This window comes from Leiobunum rupestre, chromosome 6, assembly GCF_980474605.1.
Source record: "Leiobunum rupestre chromosome 6, qqLeiRupe1.1.hap1, whole genome shotgun sequence".
In the NCBI taxonomy this organism is placed as follows: domain Eukaryota; kingdom Metazoa; phylum Arthropoda; class Arachnida; order Opiliones; family Sclerosomatidae; genus Leiobunum; species Leiobunum rupestre.
In genome coordinates, this window is record NC_143389.1 from 14,045,115 (window position 1) to 14,072,767 (window position 27,653).

The 27,653-nt window shown below is 36.6% G+C and overlaps 3 protein-coding genes across 3 annotated transcripts; all 3 read right to left on the reverse strand.

Annotated features, from left to right (window-relative positions):
• Window positions 1-1,891: 1,891 nt before the first annotated feature.
• LOC149939329 (uncharacterized protein F54H12.2-like) lies at window positions 1,892-4,775 on the reverse strand. Its single transcript, XM_090179126.1, has 3 exons — window positions 3,878-4,775; window positions 2,682-2,820; window positions 1,892-2,105 (listed from the first exon to the last, which is right to left on the reverse strand). The coding sequence occupies exons 1-3, from the start codon at window positions 4,773-4,775 to the stop codon at window positions 1,892-1,894; spliced, it is 1,251 nt and encodes a 416-aa protein (XP_090035252.1).
• A 15,264-nt stretch (window positions 4,776-20,039) lies between these two features.
• LOC149939330 (uncharacterized) lies at window positions 20,040-24,033 on the reverse strand. Its single transcript, XM_090179127.1, has 6 exons — window positions 23,414-24,033; window positions 22,990-23,309; window positions 21,915-22,113; window positions 21,696-21,848; window positions 20,368-20,439; window positions 20,040-20,298 (listed from the first exon to the last, which is right to left on the reverse strand). Exons 1-6 carry the CDS (start codon window positions 24,031-24,033, stop codon window positions 20,040-20,042), a joined length of 1,623 nt encoding a protein of 540 aa, XP_090035253.1.
• On the reverse strand, window positions 24,033-24,725 carry LOC149939331 (uncharacterized). The gene has a single exon (XM_090179129.1). It carries the CDS (start codon window positions 24,723-24,725, stop codon window positions 24,033-24,035), a length of 693 nt encoding a protein of 230 aa, XP_090035255.1.
• Between the last annotated feature and the right edge of the window lie 2,928 nt (window positions 24,726-27,653).

The window sequence follows — 27,653 nt, forward strand, 5'->3', positions numbered from 1 at the left end:
TGTTTTAGATTTAAATCAAGAAACACCAGAACATTTCAAAGTGCGAACAAATTGCTTATTTGAAGAGGGCCCAATGATAACTTTTCTAGAGTAATGGTGACGGGTTTAAAAATAATGTTTAAAAAAAAATTATTCTGTTAAATATATTCTATAAAAAATATGTGAAAATGTTTTCATTGTATAAATTCTTTGTGTTTTTTGAATAAATTTGAATGTATTTATAAAATTGTTTCATTACGTAAGATGACTTGGCCACGAGCGATACGGGAACATAAACCTTATTTAACGCTCATTAAAAAAGCTCCCCCCAGTCAGCGCAAATTTTTAATTAAAAACGCTAGTCCCGAACAATTAAACTCTATTTCTAATATTTGTCTTAATATTACCCGGGGGGCGCTACCTGTAGGCGCAAATAGGGAAAAAATATTACAGCGCTATAAAGCGTGCATCAGAAAACTTGCTCGTAAAAATTTAACCGACTTAAACCGTCGAAAAATTCTAATATCTCAGCGAGGCGGATTCTGGGGTGCAATTCTCGGTTCATTAATTCCCGTGGTTCTTAACCGTATTATTAATCGATGAAAAAATTCGTTTTAGTTCCCGCTGATAGCTATTTTAGCGATACGGCCAAATTAATAGACATTATTCAAAATCAAATGAAAAGTATCATAAATAAACCGATTAAAGTAGGGAGTGAGGAGGATACGTTACGAGAGTATTTAACTATGCTTCAAAGGTACTTTAAAATTAAAGAATTTCAAGGAGTCCCCGCCGTTCGTTTAGAGCCCCCAGCGATGCCTCCTCCATCGAATACGTTAGCTCCTCTTCTCGCACCGGCGCAGATTATACGGCCCGTGGCCCCTCTTCTCGCACCGGCGCAGATGATACGACCCGTAGCTACACCAACAAATTCTCCGAGAAATGTCTCTCGCGGTTCCCCCGTTTCACCCAGTACTACGTTGATTTCTCCCGATCCGATTCCCGTTTATCTACACGCGGAACCGAGACCCCCTCTTCGACCTACTCCCCCAGTCCCGGCGTTTCTACCGGATCATTTGATAGCGGAGTCAACACCGAATATTCCCGAAGCCGTCCACGAAGCACTCCGCCGCGAGTTTGATCCTCTTTCAAGTAGTACACCACGCCGTTCCGAAAGTACCAGTAACATAAGGAACCTCTTCAATACGTCTGAAGGCGCGACGGGTACTACACGAGACAGCGACGTAACGTATAGGCCATCGGCTGAAAGCGTGGAGAATTTATCGGAGGCTGTGTCTCTACCATTTTCGGATAAAGATTTGCAAACGAATGAAAAGCACGTGAAGAGGAGACTAAATGTTCGCAAACCTTATCCGACACCTAAAAACAGACGCCGCGCATTAAGCCCTCTTAAAAAATGGAAAAATTGATACAATAAAAATTTATTGATTACAATATTTATTTTCGTGATTCATTAAATGCAGACACATATTCCATAACGAGATTATGTCATTGATATATAGAGTATCATTATACATATCTAATATTTCTCTATAAGTATACCCCGAACATTTACATACGATATAAAATAAACAATGAGCACCGCATGTTTCCGAGTCAATCGGTTGGATAATATTTTTATTATATACCCACTTTTCAGCTAAATGACCCAAGTTAAAATTGTACGTAACAGGTGAATTTCCAAACGAACAGAAAAATTCTCCCTTTCCCGATTCAATAAACACAGCGACCCAATGAGAACCTGGTTCCGTCAAACCGTCCGTATTTATAATAAAACAATGCGTTTTCTGTTTCGGCGCTTTTTTGGGAATCGCGTCTTTGGAAAATGTACCAATGTAAAATGGGCGCGTTCTATAATCACATTTCAAAAATTCATCAAGCTGATTAGTATTCATGATAGAATCTTTTGTAGTTCTTCGGGATAGAATGAACCCAAGATGACTTGATTATTTTGATCTTGTATGACGTAAACAGGACGAGGTCTATTAATCACTCTCTTAATAGTAAACACTTCCTTCGACCAGTATCCCTTGTAGCCTTTAGTAAACGCTTTCGGGGCTTTTGTTAATCGAACACGTTCACCGACTTTGAATTTGGCTTTTTCCCTAATTGATTTTTTACCGTAAAGATTTTTCCAAACTAAATGCTCATTATCAACCGTTACTTCACACGGTTTGAACCCGGTCGACCTGTGTACACTGTTATTATACGATCTAACAATTTTCGGTAAATCCTTAATGAAATTTGGTTTCTTAGTTTTAGTAATTAAACGATATATTTTGTTCTCGAGAGTTCTATTGGCGCGTTCTACGATTCCGCATTTCATGTCCCCGTAACTTACAAAATGTTTTATATCGTTCTTTTTTAAATAATCCTGTACGGTCTTATTAAGAAATTCCTTTCCTTGATCCGTATTAATTTTCATGGGTTTATTAACATTGTGAATTTTTTTTAGCGCCTGTAGAACGTCTTTCCCGCTCTTTGTTTTCAAAGGTAACGTGGATAAAAAGCGCGATAAAACGTCAATGTTAACTAAAATATAATTATAATCCGGTTTCAACTCGTCCAAAACTATTAAATCCATTTGATGAATTTCATTCAGTGACGTCACATATGTTGGTGTACGAGCAAATTTAAGCTTTCGGTCTCTATGCAACGTATAGGGGTCTTGCGTTAACAACCATTTTTTAATTTTGGTCTTTGGAATTAAGGGCAAACTTTTTTCTAATCGCTTGACACCGCCTAATCCCCCTGGATTTTCAGGATCGTAATAGACTTTCTCTATGGTTTTAGTCATGGCCGCGCGCTTTGACCTTTTAACTTGTAATAAAAATTAAACAAACCATATTCTTAAATTTATACCCTTTATTAAAACAAAAATTCTGTAATAATTTCATTTACATCGTTAACCATTGCATGAAATAAATTATGTATGTTTAAAGAACAATGTGGGTAGTTTTCGTTAAAATTATTTAGAGTCTTTTGATAATTGACCAGAGGAAGAGCTCTTTTCACATTAGCCTCAAGCCTTTCAGACCAATGCGAAGCTACGGGAAGGCACGTAATGTCATGAGCCAATTGAAAGTGACATGCTGTATTTTCACAGGATCCCGTTAACGACATTAGAATCTCGGTTAATTCGTCTTTAATACATTTCTTCATACACTGGTAACAGTTTTTTCTCTCCTGAATTTCCGTATTAAGACTTAAGCGAATAATTTTTAACCGCTCCCAGCTTGTTTTACACATTGCAAAACCGTTTGAAGTCGAGTACAAGACATTATACTTGTCATTAGCTCCGCGGACGTGCGAACGCAAATCAATAAATTTACCTCTTTGACATATAAATCCTTCGAGTTTTACGTAATCGGTTAGCCAACTATGAAATCGGGTTGGGGGTTTTGTCAAGTCAAAGAATGTGTCAATTTCATCGGAAAATGTCCATAAGTTTTCCCAAACGTTAAGATTAAATGAAACGTATTTTCTATGCCCTTGGCGTTTAATTTTAAGATCGGTACCCGGAATGTCATTTGAAAGAAAAATTTCCAGTTTATCGGAGAGATAATGAGAGCGTGACATGGTTGAACGATTGCAAGCGAGGAACTGTTAAACCGCTTAAGGTAAAGTGCTTTAAATGGGTTTTATTCGGCGTTATAAATTACTTTGCGATCGCGTGTTATCAAAATCTCATTATCGAATTCAAAATACATTATACATGTCACATTATGTGTTAATGCGTTTTTAAATTGCACATCGAGTCGTAAACTACCGTCCTTTCTAAGAGACATATAATCCCCACTAGCATTGTTGTCGCTTGTTAGATCGAATAGATACATGTTATACCCGGATTTAAAATTTTTAAAACTTATGAAATTACCACGGTCGGCCCCATCGATCCCCATCGCGGAAAATAGACTCTGATAAGGTAAACAATAATTCCCTTCGTCGTAGTCCATTTGGAACCCATCGGGAGGATAACGATCAGGACCCACCGAGAGGGACAAACCGGTCACGTTTAAATGTTCAAATTGTAAACTATTACTATTCAATGACCCGATAAACGCATCTTCCTTGACAAAAACCACAATAGCTCGTTTCGGTAATCTACCTAAAATGATGTTATCGCGGTTTATACTCGTTAGGCCTCTCGCTACGCTAAAATTTTTAACAATCGTTTGCGTTAAGGGATAGATAGCTGGAATATCTGATTCTAGCATTTTTGCATGCGCCAATACGATTGAAGGATTAACTTTAACTTTTGTCACGTACAAGTACGCTTGGTCTATAACTAGTTTATAATCCTTGCCTGCTTCCATAGACATGACGGTAGTTAGGCGCGGGCTTCTAACTAAACGAAATCGTACCGGAACTTGGTTTAACAAAAACTTATTAATTTTGCAAATATCAACAGACAAAGGCCCCATTATTTCAAAGGATTGCGATTCTTTTGATCTTGAGCCTCGCTTCAGGGCCCCGTTGGACTCTGACTTGAACGTATCTAACCACATCTCCGAAGGCTTGGTCGTAGACTCCATATAAAACATTCCGTTTTGGAGCTGCGAATTTTTTGCATCTTCTCCATAGTTGACTAATTTTTCAATGTAGGAACTGTAAGCGTAGCAGTTGTTCGCGGACTGGGTAGAAGTATCCCCGAGATAACAATCGCATTGACTAAAAAGCGACCCTATAAGATTATTCGTTGGTGCCACTTTTGTTTCAACGGCTGGGACATTCGATCCATCGTTATGTAAAAGTCTCAGTTTCAATTTTAACATAGTTTTTGATAAATCCATATATAAATCTTCCGACGCGGGAATAAAAAATTCCAGAGGGCCATTGTCCGATAAATTGTTTGTTGGTAAATATCTTATTTCCGTTGTGGTAATTACATTAGTATTGACCAATGGGCGTTGAAAAATATCAAGCTGACTTAGCATTCCCTCGTAAACCGCCATTATTATCCTAAAAAGTCAAGTTTGGTTCTTTTTGTAACTCTCCGTTTGGACACTTTTTTTCGTTTCCTAATGGGGCCCGTTCGTCGTTTACGGCAGCCGCTGCCAGACTGATTTCTCGTTAATCGATTAGCCGCTTTATGTAATAAATTGCTACCGGCGATTCTTAAATTGTTCTTTAACGTTTCTTTAGGGTCATGTCCTTGTTTTAAATCTTGCCACCATCTCTTGCCTACTCCAAAAGCCTCATTGGTCACGGGCTTGATAATGGGTGTTATATATTTTATCAGCTTTTTAAAAATTCCGCCCACGCCTCTTCCCCGTTGATAAACAGGTCCGGCAAAAAATGGTCCGCCACCATATTGTTCGCGGTAATATTTGAAATAACTTTCACTGTCGGCCATTTCGTCTCAAATGAAGTCTAATGACACTTTTTCCGTTTATAAAGGCTATTGTTTCGCCAAAATCCGTTTTCATGTCAATGTCAACTATTTCTGTATTATTTGTTCTCAAAGGATAGTAATCAATTTTGTCAATAATAATAGATTTTTCAAACGGCCTATCATTTCCAGCTAGCGGTATTATTTTCATCAAAGGGGCAAACGTATCGCCTACATATTGAGGGTATATTAAATTTGAATATATATATAGTGTTCTGGCTCCCATTGATAAATCAGCAGCGTAGAGACTATCTGTATTGGCCAAGAGTTCACTAAAGCGCGTAAAGCCTAGCATTTCACCGAGACCTTTCTCAGATGAATGAAATATAATTGCAAACCCCGCCGCGGCTCCAATGTGAACGGATCCATTATGGGTAATGGTTAATTGAAATTTATCCCTTATTTCCTCATCCAAGGTTAACATCATTGCGTCTAAAATGTCTTGGACACTCGAGTAAGCACCAGTCGGTATTTGATAATCAATTCGAGTTTCGACTCTAAACGCGGCGTCTTGTACATTATCACTTCTAATTTCAATGTAATTAAAGTTATTTAACGATAAGGACTTTATATAACCAGCAAAAGGTTTCGTACAAAAATATGACCCAATATGAAATCCGTCTTTCCGATATGGATTTATGTTAGGTTCAAAATCGAGAAGCTCTTTAATTGGTCCATTGGGAATTCTAATATGGTAGTTATTGGTGGTTATCAAATTCCAACAGAGCCCGTTTGGTTTTGTGTGGAGTTCAATTTTAATTTCATTATCAAGCCCGAATTCTTTTAAACTTTCATTAAGCGCTGCAATAAGTTTGCGCACGACACTATATCGAAGGATATTTCCATTCTGGTCTTTCTCCGCTTCAATTTTACCCACTTTCACTGATATTTTAAAGTATGTAAACGGTTGCACGTTTTTAACGGTTGTCGTGGAAACTGCTAAAAATGACCGGTTTTTTTCTGTAATATTTTCCCATGTTGGCGGTAATATAATTTCGCTAATTCCAACTTCAAAATTTGAAGGTACATTTAAAGGTCGTCCTAAATTTACTTTATAAGTAGACGCTGTATTTTCCGGGTATAAATCACTCGAAGCGTTACTCGGTAATGTTAAAAATAGATCGTCCATTGCAAAAATAATATGGCCACTAGTCTGAACCACCACGTAAACTTTAATTAGATACGATATTAACAACTGGTTATATACTATGACATTCCTTTCTAATTTATAGGGCTATTCACCTCTAGTTATCGATAACCTGATTCTGATTTCCAGTTTTTCCTGGATTTACTGATATAAAAGGACGGGATTTTTTCCATGTTTTCTCACAATTCGTTAATGTTTCTGATAAAAAGTCTTACGTTCCTTATGAAAAATCAACAATCTACTAGTAGCTGGGATCTCTCTCGACATGGTAATATACTTATAATAACATTCAAATTATTGTAAAATATTCCACAAAAAAATTTGTGTTAAGCTAGTCTTAAAACAACTTAATGTTTCCCCGACATACGTTCTAAAACGCCTCACTTGGTGGCGCTGGAGAAACTTTTTGACGGGGCCTCGTACCCAGTTTAACCCCCCCGACCTCCCATAAATCTTTCTATCATACACCTTATTTAAATTGAATAATACAATATATATATATATATATATATATATATATATATATATATATATATATATTTATATATACGACCCAAAACAAAATACTAGCTCAAAATTATAGTTTTTTACCTTGTCAAATGACAATGATGAATCCGTTACTGTTCGTTGAGCTTCACCAATGGCCGTTAGTAATGGCGTACATCCTAGAACGTTAAAATATTTTAAAAAATGTTCATTTTTAAGCCTAAAATTTTACCTGGAAAGTATGCGGCCAATATAATTCCTAGAAATCTAAAAAAATGTTAAAAGTTACGCGGTTAGATACTTAGCACAATTTAGTTCCCATTAGCAATAACTAGAGTGCCCGAAACCCTATTTAAAACGTTCAAAACTTAAAACATTATCTTAACAATACTTCTGGCTTAACTTTCTTTTGGAGAATGGCTATTTCGACCGCGTTGCTTAAGATGCTGGGTGAAGATGCTGGGTGAAGAAAGTGGCGCCATCTAACTTAAATATTATATATAAAAATTTAGTAATTTATAAAGTGTTATTAATATTGATATATAATAAACAAATTAGCCTGATATTTATGCTATATATTTAAAAAAGTGTTTGTTCGAAAATATATTTTTATGGTAATCTTGCACCGTAATTCATAGATGGCGCTAGTGGGCTTGGAAAGGAGAGATTTTGGCAATTTTTCAGGAGGCGAGTTGCTTAAAATTATCGGTTAGGTTAAATGTTATATTATATTAATTATAAAGTGTTATGAATATTGGTATATATTAAACAAATTAGACTGATATTTATTTTATATATTTTTAACAGCCCAAAAATATATTTTTATGGTAGTGATTTAGTACAATAGATGGCGCTAGTGCGCTTGGAAAGTAGGGATTTTCGTGGAGGCGCGGTAAATTCGAAATGTCAATATAAAATGTTAAGTTATTTATCGTAAACTTTATGCTTTGTATAATAGGAATAATGACCATCTGGTATAATGAATTCAATACGAGTTCTATGGGAGTCAAAAGAGTTTCAGCAACTAAATATTTGGACACTGATAATCCTGGACTCTGGACATCTGAAGAAGTCTTAAATTTCGAATTAGAGGATGAAGGTCCAAAAGAGTTTCAGCAACTAAATATTTGGACACTGCTGATCCTGGACTCTGGACACCTGAAGAAGTCTTATACTTAGAGATTTATGGTTCGGTGTTGGTCAAACCGAAAATATTCAATACACCTTTTTAACTATTTTTGTTTAACCACTTGTTGATCGACGCTTACACTTTCCCGCCAAAAATTAATATTCAAACATATAATAAACCTAAAGAGTTTAAACACTTGTTAATCGACGCTTACAATTTCTAACGGTCTTCAGAACACATGTTAAATTCGCGCCAAAACTTTAACAACCATATAGCTACCAGGTCATGAACCCTAACGGTTAATTATAAAGGTACAAACTTAAGCCATATATTAATATTCATGTCAAACATAAGTGTACATTAATAAACCTAAAGAGTTTAACCACTTGTTGATTTTTATACACGCGACGCTTACACTTTCCCGCCAAAAATTAATATTCAAACATATAATATAACTACTTGATGATCCTAAACACATGTTACTATCTAACAGGTCAATGACCCATAACGGTAATCCACCTAGTTAAACAATACCACGCTCATTAATATGCACCCTTTTTAAAACACTTGCTTACCTACTCTAGTTGATTGACAGGTCAACTAATTAACACCTGTTAATCTCATTAATTATTCAGGTCACGCGCGCGTGACACGCGCCCGAGGGGGGGCGTAATCGCGATTCCCCGCTTCATTCCCCCCCGTCACGCAGCTGGGGACGCGTGGGGGAAAGCACGCTGCGCCCCCCTCGCGTATCCAGGAATAGGGCACATAACTACTGTTATTTGTGATCAGGCTCCAACTAACAAAAGTCTTTATACAAAACTTGAAATATCTCTAAAGCAACCATTTTTCTACCACAACCAACAGAAAATTAATTGCCTATATGACCCACCTCATCTGCTCAAAAGTTTAAGGAAATATAAAATGGAGGTTTTTGGCAAACCTGTGTTTTTCCATCATGTTGAAAACTTTTTTAAACTTAACCAGAAAAGACCAATACGACTTGCACCAAAATTAAAGCTTCTCGAAAATGAAAGTGAAAGATGCCGCCCAACTGATGTTTTTTCAGTTTCAGTTGGAATGACAGCATATATTTCATTTGGTAGGCAATATCTAGTGACTTATTACTTTCCATATTACAACAGAATTTCCATTTAGGTACTCTGGATTCAGAAGCTATTTACAGTGCAGAATTCATACATCAAGTTGACCAGCTTTTTGATGCAGTAAATTGTAACAAATATAAGTCAACCAAGCCTCTAAGATCGAAGCTAACACAGTCTTCCAGTCATATAAAAACTCTTAACGAAGCGATTGAAAGGCTAGGAAGTAGAGACGAGTCAGGCCCACTTTTTTTTCGGCCCGACCCGACCCGACCCGAAAAACGTAAAAATAAATTTTGCCCGATCCGACCCAACCCGAAATAATTAAAATAAAATTTTGCCCAACCCAACCCGACCCGTAAAAAATGAAAATATTTTTTGCCCGATCCGACCCGACCCGATAAATTAAAAAATCGATTTTGCCCGGCCCGGCCCGGAAACCCGATAAGACCCGAAGAACCGCCGTAACCCATAGTATGAAGCTTTTTTATTTTATTATATAGTGTAGATGCGAGGGGCAGGTCACTTCCTTGATTAACGACGCACCCCTCAAAAGATTAAATTTGATTTAATCACGATTAAGTTGATTAAATCACGTTTAATCATGATTAGTATGTTTAAACCTGATTTAATCATGATTAAATCTGATTTAATCATGATTAAATCTGATTTAATCGTTATCAAATCTGATTTAATCGTGATTAAATCTGATTAAAATGATTAAATCCTGATTAAATCTGATTTTATCATGATTAAAACCTGATTAGTATAATTAAATTGTACTTTAGTTTTGATTTTAATGAGAAATTCTCTATTCGACTAATTAAAATGATTAAATCTAATAAAAATGATTAAATCTAATAAAAATGATTATATCTAAATAAAATGATTAGATAATGATTAGAATGATTAAATCTCGTTTAAATCGTGATTAGATTTTCTAATCTTGATTACCCTGATTTAATAACGATTACCGTGATTTATTCATTTTTACTATGATTTAGACGCACCCAAAATGGAAGTGACCTGCCCCTCGTGTCGATGTAGATATGCAATACAAAATATAACAAGAGGCATTTTTTTATTTAAACAATTTTGTAAAGAACAGTTAGTTGCGAAAGAGTTGAACCTTTTAAATTCGTTCTTCGAGGACCAAGTGTCAGTCCCGTGCTGGCAATTACACGTTCGTCACTCGTTAGTCGTTTGTGACGCGGGAATATCTAGAATTATTTAAGCTATATTTTTTCAAAGTATGCCGAAACACAACTTAACCCCGTGAAATCGAAAGTAAAACCAAAGCGAAACGTAAGAGAAGTTTAGGCGAATTGGACGACTGAGACGACCTTGAAATAGACGCTAGATGCGCTGCTCGCAGAACTCATTACGTCTATCTCTCCCTACAACACCCGAAGGGCCGAAACATTTCACACGACCTACGCAGTACGCAGTCGCGGGTAAGTGTCGGGTCAGGCATTTTTTAAAAGCCCGGCCCTTTTGAAAATTGGCCCGGCCCGACCCGGTCCATTTAGTTGTAAAATAAAATGTGTGAAGGCTTTCAGGAAAAACTTGTTAAAACATATTTACTTATTCGAATATACTATGCCATCAAGTTCATGAATGAACAATTAGTTGAAGAGAAAGAGAATAAAAAGAACCAGAAAAAGAAAAAAACCATAAAAGACACATCTTACTTAAAATTAATTTAACTTCGAAATGGAAATTGTTAATTTAGCTTTTCCTGAAAGTCATCATAATCATTTCAAATGTTTGTAGTTCATTTTTAAAATATTTATTCATATATATATATATATATATATATATATATATATATATATATATATATATATATATATGTGTTTCATAATACAATTTTAAATTATTTCAATTTTAAGAAAATCTTAATCTTGAGCTCTGTTACATGGCCATAAGTGTGTTCATTATCCTGTTCATTTCCCTCATGTAAAAATTAGATATTGTAACATTACTCAGTAATTGTAATTTGCCTATGCCAATTTGAATAAATGAATAAAAAATTAAAATATTGAACAAAAATATAGTTTGGTACAACATTATTTTAAAAATTTAATAATAATATAAGTTACTAAAATAATATAAAAGAAAAACTAAAAATTATAAAAAATATTAGTATAAATAAATATAATAAAAAGTAGATGCAAACTGACAGACTAAGTAAAAGTTTCTAAGTTGCTAGCCCGACATATGACTTTTTAAGATTGTTAGGTACCCAATGGCTATCTTGTTTATTTCACGCCTCGTAATCAAGACGTCGCGTACAAAAATTGTTAACAATTTTCACTGATAGCCTCCCAGTCTATGTATTGGGTTAGTCTATGGTAATTGCCCTTGCCCTTCTGGTCGCGTGTTTTTTAAACTGTCGCTACAAGAAATAGCTCTAAAATTTATACAAACGCCGGCGTACGCCACCGCCGCCGTTAATTTTGGCCACGCCGAAGACGCCGCCGCCGTAGGCCTAAGCGCTGGCGTAAGCCGCCGCCGCCGGTATATTTTGGGTCAAACGCCGCCGCCGACCCATATCAGATCGGCGCAGGCCTATAGTTTGGAATAGATAACAATAATGCGTTCTACACAATCGTTAAAGATTATAACATAGTAACATCTAGTATCACTGATAATATATCATAAGAGTAAGTATTTTATTAAAAAACTGTTTAATTTTTTTAAGGATTTTTATTCGATTTTTTTAATGTGTCTTTTACAGAGGTAGGAAGACAATATGTTTGATCAAAGTCTATTTTGACTCATTACCTTTATGGAGTATTCATCATCACTCTCACTGAATGGTGGACTTATAGCTCAAATGTGTTCCGTGAATAGTTTAGTGAATTTGTATTTCCAAAAGTAAAATTTGCAGTGTATTCTCCGAAAGTTAAGGAAGGTTCGCTGTTTTTAAAGTTCATTATGGACCTGTACATGTGTCAATTTAACTTTTTAAGTTTATTATTCATTACCCTCACTGAACGGTTCGCCTAAAGCTTTATTTTATACTGTGATATTTTATGTAGTGAAATTTTAATTCCAAAAGTAAGATTTGGATAGATATTAAAATTAAGCTTCGAGAAACAGCAATTTCTAGAGTACATTTTTCATCCGATAGTCTTAATTATTTATTTTTAAGGAATGGTATTAAATGGCTTAGTTTTATTTTGCTTCTGATTTAAAAATTAATTTTATTGTACTTTTACAATTGTATAAGGAAGGTTATTTAATTTTTTAATAGTTTAGTTCGAAATTTATTTTGTTATAAAAATTAAACAATTTTTATAAGTTTTGTAATTTATATGTTAACTGCTAATAAGTTTCCAACTTTCGAAAAATTATCGTAAAAATTTAATAGACTTAGATAATAAATTTAAATTCTTAATTTTAATGCAGAGTTCGTGATATTACAATCAAATTGTACACTTGTTGCTGGATTTTTTCCATTATCTTGTATTTTAATGTTTTGAACAAAATTTTAATATGAAGTTTGGCATTTTAAATTATTTGTTCAGAATACGATATCCAATGAACGTCCAAGTTTCATCCCTATTGAGCCATGATTGAACCAAATTAAAGGCCCAAAGACATCTCTAGGTTTTATAGAAAGACATCCAGGGGTCGACCGCCGTAATCGCCGTTGGACGTCCGAAAACTCGTCCCCAGGACGTACTACAGCTCTAGACAAACCGGACATTTGGTCGTCCTTTATCGGCCAACCGACGTCAACCCCGGATTTTGGGATGTCTTACGAACGAAGGCAAGATCCGAGTGTGACGTCTATCGGATGTCCAAAGGACGTTTTTGTGTGTGCTGGGTTGTTATCTTGAAATTTGGCCACACTTTTTGTAATTTTATGAACTGTTGTTTTCAATTTAAAAATTAAAAAAATAATTGTGTAGTGTTGGACAGCGCCAATGGATTTATTTGGTGATGGCTCGGCTCAGAAAACCTAAAATTGTGGTTCTGGACGAAGCTAAAGCCTCTGCCGATTTGGAAACAGACGAACTCATTCAAACCACCATCAGGATAGTAATTGCTTCTTGTACCATCAATTGCTCACCGTATTAACACCATTATGGATTATGACAGGTAAAAAGGTTTTATTTGAAAATGTAATATCATAAGTGGGGGCATGTTTAAAAGAAAGTGAAATATTTCCCGGTGTTTCGGAAATTCACTAATTATAGAATTGCTTTAAACATAATTTTTTTTTAAATTCTAGTTTGAATAAAGTTTCGAAAAATCTCATCAGCCAACAAAATTAAAACACCCTATATATATTAATCTGTTTAGTAAAAACCAGTTTAAGTATGACAGTTAAATAATATGAACATTTAGTGATTAAATGTTGATTATTCTGTGTTTTGATATATCTCGAAAATTACGAGATATCAGCAGGTCTGAATTTACTTGTACAGGGAATTTTTCTTTAAGCTAGAAAACCGGATATCTAAGTTGGAATTACGTTTAATAACGTTTAAATGTTAATTTTCCGATATGTTGGAGAAAATTTGAATGTCGAGATAGAGTTGTAAAATTTTAAAAGTATATTTTGTAGATAAAAATTTTAATTTTCAGAAAATTTTAATAAATATTTTTGACGAGTAGGCGTTAGGAAAAACTATTAAAGTTGTAGTGCATACAAGAAAACGTAAAATTATACTGGGTACAGTTAAAAATTACATTGGTTTTAAATGTTTATAGGAAGTTTTCACCGACTTTTTTCGAAAATGAAAGAAATGGTGACAGTTTTTATTGTTGTTACAGCTTAATCTTTAAAATAATCAAAATATTAGATATAAATTTCAATGATTCCTCCATTTGCAGCCATACACGTCTCCGTTCGAGTAAGCATATCTTATTAAGAGCGCTGGATCAGAAAGAGTGTGACAAGACGGAAGGCATTCATGATTCTTTGGTGTAACACGTCGAGGTTTATAATCTGTGTTTTTTTAAATCAATCCTTGTGAATCCCCAAAGGAACAAGTTTGCAAGCCTTGAAACCCTCGAACTTGACCGATCCTGTTAATCCAGCGGTGAGGTAACTCTGCTTTTAAAAGATCCACGACCACGCAAGTTTGATGTGTTGGTGCACCAACGTGCTGGAACCAAACCTCGATTGTAGTTGTTCAACGTAATGTCTTCTTAAGCGGTCGTAATTTTTTTCCCGCAAGAGAGCTAAGTACTTGAACACCCACCAGACCCCGACATACGTTCAGTCGAATATTACTTGGTGGTAGTGAGAGAAACCCAGTGTGGATTTTAATTACTCCACACTGTTGTTTTGTTCTAATTCAACGGTCCGTCTCTTGCAAACGAACAGTCATCCGTAAATAAAGTAGATTGAGATAAACTGGGTTTTCTTCTGACATCATACTTAGCCAGTTAAAAAAGTCATAACGACATTCAGTGTCTCCGTCATGAAGGCTTGGTGGAGGGTCGCTCGATACGGATGAAATTTGTGACAGTGAATTGTCCTTCGGACTTAGTTTCGCGACACAGCAAGTTCGTCACTCGCGCTTATGATGCTTGCTTGAGGTTTTGCAATAAATTCAGATTTCAATGAAGTTAAATGTACCAACACTAAAGAAGGAAAACAAATTCAGCCATAACCTCATTTGCTTTCACCATGTACGTAAATGAGACGCACAAAATTCACCCCGAAGTTGCAAAAAAATACTTCCGACAAAGAAACAATAAGCTTTATCTGACAATAAATTTATGCCACTTACTACTCACAAGCAATATTTAATTTTTGAATTCAATAGATATCACTAGGTACTACACTAATTCACAAAGTAAACAATAATACACTTAAGCACGACAGGCACCGGCAGGTTGCAACTCGCTGGCAGGTGGATAGGGAGGGGGATGCTTGGCCAGTCGGATGAGAGTGTAGTATAGCCACACGTCGCAGTGCTGCCAACCTTTTATCCCTAACGTTCGAAGTGTTGTTCAAAGGAATAATAGAAATGCTCGCACCATAATCTACGACAAGCCTTTAATATAAGTAATTCAAATGACGGATTTATTTTTCGCAAAAACCTTATTTACAATTTCAAGTGAAACATTTACCAATGTTTTTACAGTGTACATTTAATTCCTCGTGCTCAAAAACCTATAATTACACATTTTGAACGCGTTCCTGTGTCAAAGGGGGACTTCACATTGCCGATTTCGGATTTCGGCGCCATTTTGGCCGCCATCTTGAAAAAACCTTACCAATGATTTTTTAATATTAATTTTAGTATTCCCCGTGTTCAAAAACATATAATTGCACATTTTGGACGCATTCCTGTGTCAATGGGGGACTTTACAGAGCCGATTTCGGATTTCAACGCCATTTTGGCCACCATCTTAAAAATCTCACTTCTGGTCGAGATTTCGCTTGGGTAACCGGCATTTTCGGATTCAGCAGGGTCGAAATAGGGGGAAATGACCTTTTGCCCAAAAGTTACCTAAAATGCTTCTAAAAGTTCGATTTTCTGAAATCTTGACTAGACTTTAGGCCTTTATTAAAAGGTGGGTAAAAATGTCGACCAAGGATCTGTTGCCGAGTTTTATAAACCCGAAATCCTAATTCAGAATTCTTCTTCGCTTTTCATGAACTAGTCAAAGATGCTGGACTTGTTAGTTATATAGATGTCGATGAGAAATAGAATGTTACATAATGGAAATTAATATATTTCTGAATTAAAGTTATGTTACTTAACCAAATATCTCATTTTAAAGTATGTTCGTGTGAATTCCATACCTATATATCTTAACTATGCTCACCGAACTTTTTATAATTAAAGTATTATTTCACATTTTTATATTTTCAGTAAGATATTCAGGTTCCCCAGTAAGTCTCTCTTGGAAAATTATCAGTTCACGAGAAATAAATATTTGATATTTCAGGTAATAAGTGACCTATTAATAATAATGATATTATTTTATGATACTAAAAACCTACAAAGATTTTGAAGCAATAGTTTGAGTAGCAGCGCTGGTGGTAATTTGTGTTAGGTTTAAATTCCGTGGTAGCACTGTTTACAAGTTGGCAAGCCACAATTTACCTCTCGTCGGAAGAATTGTCGCTAATGGTATTAATATCTCGAGATGACCCTTAAAGATATCTCCGCAATTCAGATTTATTTACTAAAAACGTAATCGTAGTTCTATCCCTCCCGGTATAAAAGTTTAATTATAATTAAAATAATTTAGATGGAACAACCGATTTTAATTTATTCATAATATTATAAATAAATTAGTTTTAACAGCGAGTTAGACGTACTAAAGCAATGACCAAAAGAATTTAACCCTATTTACAGTACAAGTTTATCAGTTGAATATAATACGAAGCAAATTTTAATGAAATAAATATCTACAGAGGGTATTTGTATTTTTCTCGCTTATGAAATAGTTGCCGCATCTTTAGTGCTCATTTTATTTCAACACTCGCCCTGGATGAAAATACCGTAGAATAGCTTTATTCGACATCTGATAGTGGACGACTCGTCGACTTTATGTTGGCGTTGTGACATACCATCCAATTTCCAATATCAAATAATGACTCTTATACCCAGGAAATCAATGACTGCATTAGGAATCGTAGATATCCAAATATCCACACCAATAAAACATGTATTAACAAGAAGCGAAAAACTTACCATTCACAAAGCACAGAAAGCCACTTGACTAAACGTCAGCTCGTATATCAATAAATGACCGTAGACGAAGTAGTTAGGGCTCTTTATATATAAAAACTAACGAACCCAATTGATGAACTGCATTAAACATCTTAATCAGTCGAGAAACATTTAAAATAAATTACGACGTAATGACGACCCAGTTAAAAACCAGACCAACGTAAGAGCACGATGTATCCAACTCGATATTTTGTTCATAAATGAACTATTACCCTTCAAAATTAATACGCTAAACACACAATAGAAAAAAAAGACTGAAAAAAAAAACGAAATAAATTACAAAAAACTAACGGGTTCTATCCTTTAACCACCTTACCTGCTGACTGCGCTTAAACAAGATTTGACCTTTAAACTTTCATACGTAAACAATTTATACTTTAACAATGTCCAGAGATATTGTATTCATCTGTTTAGTAAAAACCCCGCCTTATCATAATGGTTCCTTTACTTAAATATTTTCTCTAAGGAAGTCAATGGCTCGGCGGTGAACTATCCGCATGGTAACAATGCGACCCGAATTTTACATTAAAATACTTAAATATTTAATTAAATATAAGAATAATATAATTTATAAAAAATAAGATTAATATAATTTATAAATATTTAAAATGATGTAGAATAAATTATAGTACCTAACGTTATAACTTCGTAAAGGACATTCGCCAAAGCTGTTTTCGAAAAACACCGTAGCATAGCAAGCGTCGGTGGCTCAGTAAATCTCTTGCACGCAGCAGATCCGGGTTCGATTCCCGGCCAGCGCCAAAAAATCGCAATTTGTACTAAGACGAATACCGTGAACAATTGGTGGAAACCCTGCCATTGGACGTCGAGAGGTTGCCATAACACTCAGCACTCGGTCCGTCCCAAAAGTCAATAAGAAGAAGTTGAAGAGAATACGCCCGTACAAACACAACAAACTCAACACTCACAACCGTCGTAACTCAAATACAACAAACTCAACACCCACAACCGTCATAACACAAACTCAACAAATATCCAATCAAGATGAGATAAAACTGTTGCGACGGTGAGCGTTAACGAAAAAAAAACAATCCCAACCGCAAATTAATCCGTTAACGCTCGGTGGTTTTGCCAACCCTTGGACTTCGTTCCCTTATTCCTAGAAACTGCGAACGCAGAGATTTCGAGAAACAGAGGTTCCACAGAAAGTCGTGATTTAGGTGGAAGTAAACCTCGTATTTGGAAAATATCACTACCACCCCTGCAGAGCTACGCTGCACCAATATTTGGGAGATGGAGATCTTGAAAGAAGAAGAAGAAGATTCGATCAATTGATGACAAACTACGTTTGGCACTTAAAAAGGTCACTAATACTTTGATGGAACTTTCACCGTGGGAACAGTACTCGCTTCCGGTGGATAAAGGGGGCCTTGGAATCCGCCATGCCACCAAGCTAGCTCTCCCCGCTTTTTTGTCTACGTTCTCGAGTGTCTCTGATCTCCTTCGCGAAATTATCCCAGATTCCTTCACCGATTCGGAAGACCAGGTATTTCTTGAAGCCGTCCGCCAGTGGGAACTCCTTACCGTTGAAAGTATACCTTCGCCAGATCTTTGGAAATACCAACGCGCTTCGGAAGGCCCTGTGATCGAAAAAACTTTATCACTTTTAGCCGCTCGGGCTTCAACCGACCGGATAAAGCTCCTATCGGTGAATTCGAAGGAGTTCGGGGCGTTGTTGAACGCTCTTCCGTCGCCGCCTCTCGGTACTCATTTGGATGATGATTCCTTCCGTATCGCCGTCGGTCTTCGGTTGTGGTCCCAAATATGCGTGGCCCACTCGTGCATCTGCGGCACTCATGTTCATTTCTTTAGCTCGCATGGTTTGAGCTGCAAGAAAAGCTCCGGTCGGTTCCCTCGCCATAGCGCGGTCAATGATATCCTGCGACGTGCTCTCGTTTCCGCTGGCGTGCCTTCCGTCCTGGAACCACCTGGTCTATCACGTGATGATGGAAAACGCCCGGATGGCATGTCGTTAGTCCCTTGGTCCGGCGGTAAATCTTTTGTGTGGGACTTTAGCTCCATCGTATTTGGCTAACTCTTCAATGGCCCCACTCTGGGTAGCTACCCAGGCCGAATCGAAGAAAAAGCCAAATACTCGAGGTTAGAGAATCGTTTCCTTTTCCAGGTCGTTGCCGTCGAGACCCTGGGACCTTTCGGTCATGCCGGCCTGGAATTAATACACGCGATTGGCCGCAACATTCGGGAAGTGTCTGGTGACCAGCGTTCGATCGATTACCTAGTACAGAGAATCGCAATCGCCGTACAACGAGGCGATGCGGCTTCGGTTCTGAACACCTTTCCGTCGGGCTCCTCACTCGAGGAATGTTTCTTTTCTCTACAATATTTCGTTACATATAGATATATGGAAGTGGCGAGTAACAACCTTAAATCTTCTAAATATCTTTTTTTTTTCAGTACAAGTACCATTTTATGTCCTCAAAATTAAAAGTAGCAATTACCATCCGAGTCTATTTTTTCCCACAGTCATGTAAAAAATTTACACTATGATGTGCTCTAATGTAAACTAATCTATAAGTACTTAAAAGTCAACCCTCCCTTTGTATATACCCAAGAAATCATTAAATTTGCAAATATTTATAACTTTACCATATAAATGAATCCCTACCTCGTTTGAGTTTTCGTTTGTAATTTCAACAGGTTTACATTTAATTGAGCTATGCTAGTGGTGGTTATACGAGTTTATTAAATCCAGTAATACGTCAATATATTTATGCGTGTTATTTTCCGTGAAATATCGGTACATTCTTGATTTTCAAGTACGATTAAACCGTTCTATAACACTCGATTTTACTTCAGAGTGTGTAGCGAAAAATGTATCCCCTACGTTTTAATACTTCTTTACATAGAAACTCATTACCATGATCTGTTTGAACATTATTCGGCTTTCGAGCAGATTCTAAAATAGATTTAAACGCCGTTACAATGGCCATGGTCACCCCTTTCTCGTCTTTATTAGCAACAGCAAACACGTATTTGCTGAATATATCAATGCTGCATAATTTATAACGATATCCCCAATTGAGGTGTTTTAATTGATACCTTGCAAGTCTGCGAGATGAAGTTGTCGTTGTTCGTCTATACCATATGCGATCTTTCGGTTTCTTTGTAAAATTGTTGCAGAGGTTTGCGTAGTATGTAAGTATCCTGCGGTTTGTGGATTTCCTTCCACTGTCTCGCTCGGGAATTCTGGGTAGATGCGAGAGCTGACTCTAGGTACACCATTAGCTGACTGAAAAACTAAAGGGCCCTTATCTTCAGGTGTGTGTATAAGGTGACATTGTAAACGACTTCGAATTAAATTTAAACATTTATTTACAATAATAAATTTCCAAATAAACTACCCAATTGGTGTTTACAAAATTTCTCCGTTTGCGGATACATTCTGAGGTTGACCATTCGGTCCGGGGTAAAACACAAGCACTCTTCTCCTGAAAATATTAAAAGAGTTTATTTTTCTAAAGGGACCCCCTGCTTGGTTCAGGTGGGGGCTATGGAAAGTTCAGAAGCGGGGAGCAGGGCCAAAACATTTGCGCGCGATGGCGAAATCGGAAAAACTTTCGAAATGCCTCGCTTCTTTCACTTCCTTAGCTCCGCCATTACAATAGATACAACTAAATATATTTAAGTAAAATAGGTTAGTCGGTCATTTTGTACAAAGGTAAAAATGTACACCCAGGTAAAAATGTACAAGAAAAACATGTACATCAAAAGGGTAAAAATGTACAAATTTTTATTAAAAACAATTACAAAATCGTTTACACGTCGGGGTTTCCAAACCGAATATTTTTACTAACACCGTTTAGAAATAATGGAAGTGTTTTCTTTTTTTGTAAATTTTCGTCTGTTAAAGTATATAAACGCTTTTGGAGCTCGTCGTACTGTTTCTATTGCGTCTTGGGTTTTGAATACCATGTTCGTCATCCAAAATTCTTTTATGTACTCTTGCCTCGATTTTCTATAAGTGTCCACACAGTTGGATGATTGTGTCCCACTAGTCTGGCAAACCCGTTATTCCAACCCTCGGAAACGTTATTTGTGCGTGGGGTATTGTCTGTGGTCGCTTTGTGGCAGTTCCAACTGTTAGGAGGGAAAACTTTTCGGCACCTTTGTTACTCACTAACATTTTCCCTTCCATATCGAACGACCATAAGTTTAGAACTAAAACGAAGCATAATTATGCTAGAGCTTTTATATACTTAGTATTAAAAAATAATAATATGCTAGAGCTTTTTATATACTTAAAAAAATAATTTTTTTCTCGATGGTCATTTTTACCGTGTAACTTGAAACACATGTACATTTTTACCATGTACATTTTTCCTAGGACAAAATTTTTTATACAATTATACCTTTGTACATTTTCACCTAGAATCGTAAAATAGATACAAGTAAATACGATTATATAAAATTCAGCGCGTAAATTTCTACACTCCCCCCAAAAAATGGTACTTTTTTTTTCTCAACAGATTTTACGCGACATTAGGTTTCGGTAATTTCGGTAATTTTTGGATTATTATTATTAACTTCTAACGGATATAGGAGTGAGATTGGGCATTTTATGATTTTGCCGTTCGGCATACGGACCATACACGATATCATATGGCCATCTTGTCTCACCACGGTTTTTGTTATTCTCCCTTTGTTTGCACAAAATTCGCGAGCCTCCGTACTGTTAAGATTTTACCAAATGATTTTTACGTCATCATTTCCTTGCTGGAAAGACTTTGCATTATCGGAGAAAATGATGCTTGGGATGCCGCGACGGCTGATGAATCTGCGTAGAGCGAGCAGGAATTCGTGGGTCGTCATAAACTGGACCAATTCTAAAGGAACTGCCCTTGTTACGGCGAAGGTACATAGTCAGATATAACGTTTTACTGTTTCTTCGCCGATTTTCACGCACAGTGGTCCGCAGAAATCTACACCTGTGTTTTGATAGACGCGAGCCCGGTCTATTCTTTCTTTCGGTAACTGCCCCGTCGGAGCGGCGCCTGGTTTCGCTCGATGTCTCCGGCAAATCCTACAGTTGTTGATTACTTTCTTGGTCAATTGTCTTCCGGCGATAATCCAGTACCGACTTCGGGATTGGGTATATGTACACTCTGTTTAAAAAGTCTTCGACAGGTGAAATTTTTGCCCTCTTTCTAATTCTGCTAGAAAACTATAATAGATAGATCGATGAAACCAATTGCAACTATTATTTATTTTCCAATACCTTTCGTTATTTATCGGTTTCGTCCGCCAAAAATTAATAGTTTGGCGGGAACCATCAAAACTAATTTTTGATAACTTTTTAAATATTGGTTATACGGCACTGACTCACGCGTTTTTGAATTCACAATGGTCGATTCATAAAATGCATCAAGCGATTATTAATAACGCAACTTCGACAACGATCCAACAACATATATTTAATTAAAGGCTGGTTTAAAGTTGTGGTAACCATTATTATAAACAATTTATGACGCAAATAGCTTTTTAAAAGCTTTAGCGTATAAAAAAGGATATTCTTAAAACCACTTGCCAAGTTGTTCTAGGAATTTTTTTTTAAACCGGGCTTTAATTAAATATATTTTTCAATGTTGTTGGATCTCTGTCGAAGTTGCGTTATTAATAATCGCTTGATGCATTTTATGTGTTTCCTAGTTTCGACGAAGGTTTGTAAACGCGATAACTTCTCAACCGTTGGTTGTAGAGGGATAATTTTTCCACTTTTTAAATTTGAATCAACCATTGTGAATTCAAAAACGTGCGAGTCAGTGCCGCAGAACCAATATTTAAAAAAAAAATTAAAATGAGTTTTTACGGTTCCCGCCAAACTATTATTTTTGGCGGATGAAACTGATAAATAACGAAAGATATTGGAAAATAAATAATAGTTGCAATTGGTTTCATCTATCTATCTATTATAGTTTTCTAGCTGAATTAAAAAAAGGGCAAAAATTTCACCTGTCGAAGACTTTTTAAACAGAGTGTACTTTGTACTCCCGTGTTGAATACTTTGGCGTGACTGCGAATGAGGATTAACTCGGATAACCTGGAATCCTTCTTTAAAATAGTCGGATGGTTCTCATCCTCGCTTAAGTTTTTCTCTTCTAATCGACCTCCTACAACTAGTATTCGATCTTTATTTATAAGCGGTCTTAAGGTGGCGAAAGAAAATGCCTTATCTACGGTTTTCCCATTTTCGGCTTCAGAATCTAGTTTTTGCACGCATTTAATCCACTCAAATTCGGCGCCTTGAATTTCTTCCGTATTGATCGGTCCAGATTTCAACGGAAGGGTTATGTCCTTTCGGCTTGCAAATCGTTTGATGTATGCGGTAATCCGGAATATCTTCTTCAATGAGTTGTGTCTCGTTAGTTCTATGATTTTCGATAATCTACAGTTGACTACTAATACTGTTTTCTTTCTTTGTTTAATTCTTTGGGGTCGATTTTCTGGTTTTCAACGTCGAACTGAGGCCAGTAAGATTGAGCCTCCTTTAGTAATGGAGCTCCTTCCCACCATATTTTGTTGGTGGTGAGATCGCTGGCTTTGGACCCTCTGGTTGGGAGATCGGCAGGGTTGAATATTCCTGGGCAATGACCCCAACTTTGCGGACCGACTAAATCATGAATATCTCTGACTCTATTCTGAACAAACGGCGCCCATTCCCTTTCCTCTCCTCTTACCCAATGAAGCGCTATGGTGGAGTCGGTCCATAGGTAAATAGGTATGTCGTTTTCATTTAACGCTTCGTTTACGGTTGTTACTAAGTGTGCTCCGAGAGAGCACCCCATGAGCTCAAGGCGAGGTAAGCTTAGCTCCTTGTTCAACGGCGTGACTTTTGCCTTGGATGTTACGAAAGAGGTATAAATGTCGCTGGTTGCAGTTATGTAGCGGATGTAAATAGCCGTGGCAAACGCTTGAAGACTGGCGTCACAAAACCCATGGATCTCGCGGTAAACTACTTCTCTCTTCCCGCTGAAGAAGAATCTCTTTAGGTTTATTTTTCGTATGTCGAGCATTTCTTTTCCCATTAATTGTATTGGTCTATGATAGCTTGCGGGAGATCCTCATCCCAAGTTGTCTCTTCTTGCCAAAGTGACTGCAGAATTACTTTAACCCGGATGGTATAAGGTGCGAGCATCCCTAACGGATCGAAGATTTGAGCTACAGCTCCTAATATCTGACGCTTTGTACCCTTCGTTTCGTTTACGGCTATTGATATCTTGGTTAAATCAAAGGAAAATGTGTCGTTGGTCGGTATCCACAACAAACGCAACATTTTTTGAATTTTGGAATTGGCTTCTCCCCCAAAGCGGATACCTCCCTCTTCCGGACTACTTCCTTCCTTGGACCATCTTTTTCTTAATGTAGGTAAATATGTTTTCCACTTTCGCAGGTTCATGTTCGCGTTTTTCAGAATTTGGGTAACCTTCTCGTATGCCTTATCGTCATCTTCGGCACCACTTAACAAATCATCAACATAAAGGTTTTCTATAAGGCATTGCACAGCTTTGAGTTCCGTGTCGGCATACTTTTCGGCGTGAAGCCGAAATGTACCTGCGAGCAAGAACGGTGACGGTTTTAAGCCAAAGGCTACTCTAGCCATCTTCAAAATCCTGAACTGGGTTTCGTCTATTTTACCTTGATTTTCCCTTGCCCAAAGAAATCGTACAAATTCCCTTTCTTCCTCTTCCAATGCGACCTGAAGAAATGCTTTCTCCATATCGGCTATTATTGCAACCTTATAGCTTCTGAATCGGATGAGCAATTCGAGTAGGTTTGGATTGAGATTCGGCCACTCGCGTGGAACGAGTTTAGTGATGGTTTCCCTTTGACGGGACTCGAAGCGTCGAATACCACACGGAGTTTCGTCGTGTTACTAGACTCTCTTCTGACGGGCTGGTGCGGGATGGAATAGCTTTCGACTACTTTCGGTTCCTTCTCTTCTACTTCTAAGGCTATTCCCTTCTTTAACTGGTCTTCTATAATTTCTTTGTAATCCGAATACAGGATCAGATCCCGATTGAACGTTTTGATAAAGTTCTTCATTCTTTTTTCAGCTATTTGGTAGTTGTTCGGTAGATGGTTTTTCGAGACTATCCATGTGGTATCTCTCTTCTTTGAACGTGGTTTCTTTACGGAATTGTTCCATAACGGCTTCTCCACTTAATTTCTTCTCTGGTCTGTCGCTTATTCCCAGGGACTCTAGTTCCCAGAAGGACCTAAGCGTTTTGTTTATTTCTGATTCACCGTCTCTTATTGCCACCTTCATGCAAATTACTCCCATTTGGTTAACGGAAACGGCTCTCACTCTCCTATCGATGGGACCCTGAACGGCCCATACCAACATAGTATCCATCGCAACTAAAGCTACATTGATTTCTTCAACTCTCTTGGTTACAATTTCGTAATAATGGTCTAATCCCAGTAGAAGTCCAATACTGGAGGCTGTCGGGGTGTCAGCGGTAGGCTCGTCAGCTAAAATAAACCCTGTTTTCTTTGCGAAGTTTTCAACTTCCACGCAATTTACTAGTGTGGCTGTGTTGCATAAATAGGGTACTTCAATTGCCATTATTTTAAATTTCTTCCTCGAGTGTCTCTTGTTTTCCAAAGTTAGGCTGGACGTTTTTCTCAGCACGGTTGACGGTGATTCGTTAGCGAAGTTTTCAATTGTTACCAATTGTTCAATAATATCATTGGATTGGTAAGGGTGAGTTTTTCTTTTAAGCTCATTTCATCTTAAGAAATTAAAACCACTTTATCACTTAGTTTCATATTCTGGAATTTCATCTTCAAGGCTTCGAGTGTTTTATGATCAAAACCAGGAGCAATTTTCACGCGACCAAGCCAATTCTCCCAGGTCCTTTTCGTTGGAAGACATAAAACAGCTTGCCACATCCTATATGCTTGCGGACTATGGTAGAATAGAGAAAGTGGCCATTTCTTAAAGGAAATATAACCTCAAGTCTTTTTTTTATGTTTTTTTATGTTAACAGTTTTGGCGGGAAATCACTAACCAGCGCCAAAAATATATGAAGCCATAGGAGGGAGCGGGAAATTAACGAAGTGTTGGTTCTCCACACCAAAAAAACCTGAGGTTATATTCCCTTTAATCATTGTGGAATACCTCATTCCCTTTTTTTTCTTTGTCGAACTTTCAATTCTGAATTGAAAAGTTCTTTCGAAAAACCAGTTAAGAACCTTGTAGCATTGCTAACATCACAAATCTTTGCACTGTCTGCCAGTTTTTCTTTTAAGCTTCTTATCTGTTTCTTCATTCTTTGAATTTTGGCATTTTGCTTATTGTTTTTTCTAATAAGTCTTGACTCTCTTTTTGTTTTCAATCCTTTTACTTGGACAGCCTGATCATTGCTTTGCTTCACTGAAACTTCGGCTCCTACATTTAGATGTGCTGTAAATAATTTGAAAAGCCCTTAATTAAATGCTTTAAATTAAAAAAAATATATTTATCATACCATATTCATTGTGGTTATTTATTACGTAGGTGTTGTTTGGATTGATGATTTTTGTTGGATCGCTTGTTTCGTTTGCATTGCTGAAGCTATAACTGTGATCTAGTTATTTTTCCATTTTGATTCACTGTAGGCATTGTATGTTTTATCAATTAAAATCTGATAGCTATCAGGGATTAAAAGTCTCTTTTGAATTACCATTTTCTGAAATTTCCAATGGTGTAGAGACTGAAAATTGTTGGAACAGCGGATGGTGTGAGCCTATTTTTAGTTGTAATATTCATAAAACTGTCATCAATGAAATGATTCGCGCAAATTCGATGGTTAACGTGTAAATATTCCGTAGTTTTATTTGTAAGCCCATCATTATTTATATTTTTCAGAAACAAAATGGAACTAAAATTTATATTAAATAAATATACTAATACGGCTATCTAATGAAAATGCGAATGCACCCGTCTTTTTCCTTAGGAAACTTAAAAAAATAAACGAGCATTTTTTGTTTTCAATGTTTTACCATTTAAAACGGAAAAATATACCCCGGGCATACAAAGCTATTTAAAAACCTTGTAAAACTAGCATTAAAAATCTGGAAAGTTTTTGCGTCCTTTTTAAACCTAACATCGAAACGCGCGTGCTGTGAGACCGGCGCCACTGGTGGCGCTACGCTCTTACGGTAGTTTAGTTGTTTTATTTTTAAATTATTTTGACTTCTTTTTAGGAATGTGAAGAATAAATTTATCTTCATAAACAACTTTGAAATTTTAAATGGAGCCATCAAGGATTTTTCTAATGTAGTACTGAGGACGAAAATTGTTCTCCACACTTTTAAATTTTTCTAAGCTAGAGCTATTTTCTCTAATATTATATATTATTCAGTTATATAAACAGACTTTCAAATTCATCGTAATAAGTAAGTGTGGCCGTATAAACAGTTGTTGTGATGTTGGAAAAGTTTTGCATTTTATTGTTTAGTGGCCTTTTAATGAATAATAGAAAAATAATTTCCCCCCTTAATTGTAAATTGGTAAGTGAGGATCTCCATTTTCTTTATTCGGGGGGGGGGGGCAATCCTTACATTGCCAACACTGCGACGGCAGCGGTTAAGTATGCTAGGTGGGAGTGAAACGAATCAAATGAAGTATGAACCAAATTCTCATCACTGGCCAATGAATATT

Coding starts and splice junctions, on each gene's coding strand:
- LOC149939331 (XM_090179129.1), bottom strand. CDS start 24,725: ATGGAGAAAGCATTTCTTCAGGTCGCATTGGAAGAGGAAGAAAGGGAA.
- LOC149939330 (XM_090179127.1), bottom strand. CDS start 24,033: ATGGGAAAAGAAATGCTCGACATACGAAAAATAAACCTAAAGAGATTC. Junction 23,310..23,413: donor TTAAACAAAGAAAGAAAACA/GTATTAGTAGTC, acceptor ACGATTTGCAAG/CCGAAAGGACATAACCCTTC. Junction 20,299..20,367: donor TCCGCAAACGGAGAAATTTT/GTAAACACCAAT, acceptor TTTAATTCGAAG/TCGTTTACAATGTCACCTTA.
- LOC149939329 (XM_090179126.1), bottom strand. CDS start 4,775: ATGTTAAAATTGAAACTGAGACTTTTACATAACGATGGATCGAATGTC. Junction 2,821..3,877: donor GATCGATGGGGCCGACCGTG/GTAATTTCATAA, acceptor TTTTATTACAAG/TTAAAAGGTCAAAGCGCGCG. Junction 2,106..2,681: donor AAGACCAAAATTAAAAAATG/GTTGTTAACGCA, acceptor AAAATCAATTAG/GGAAAAAGCCAAATTCAAAG.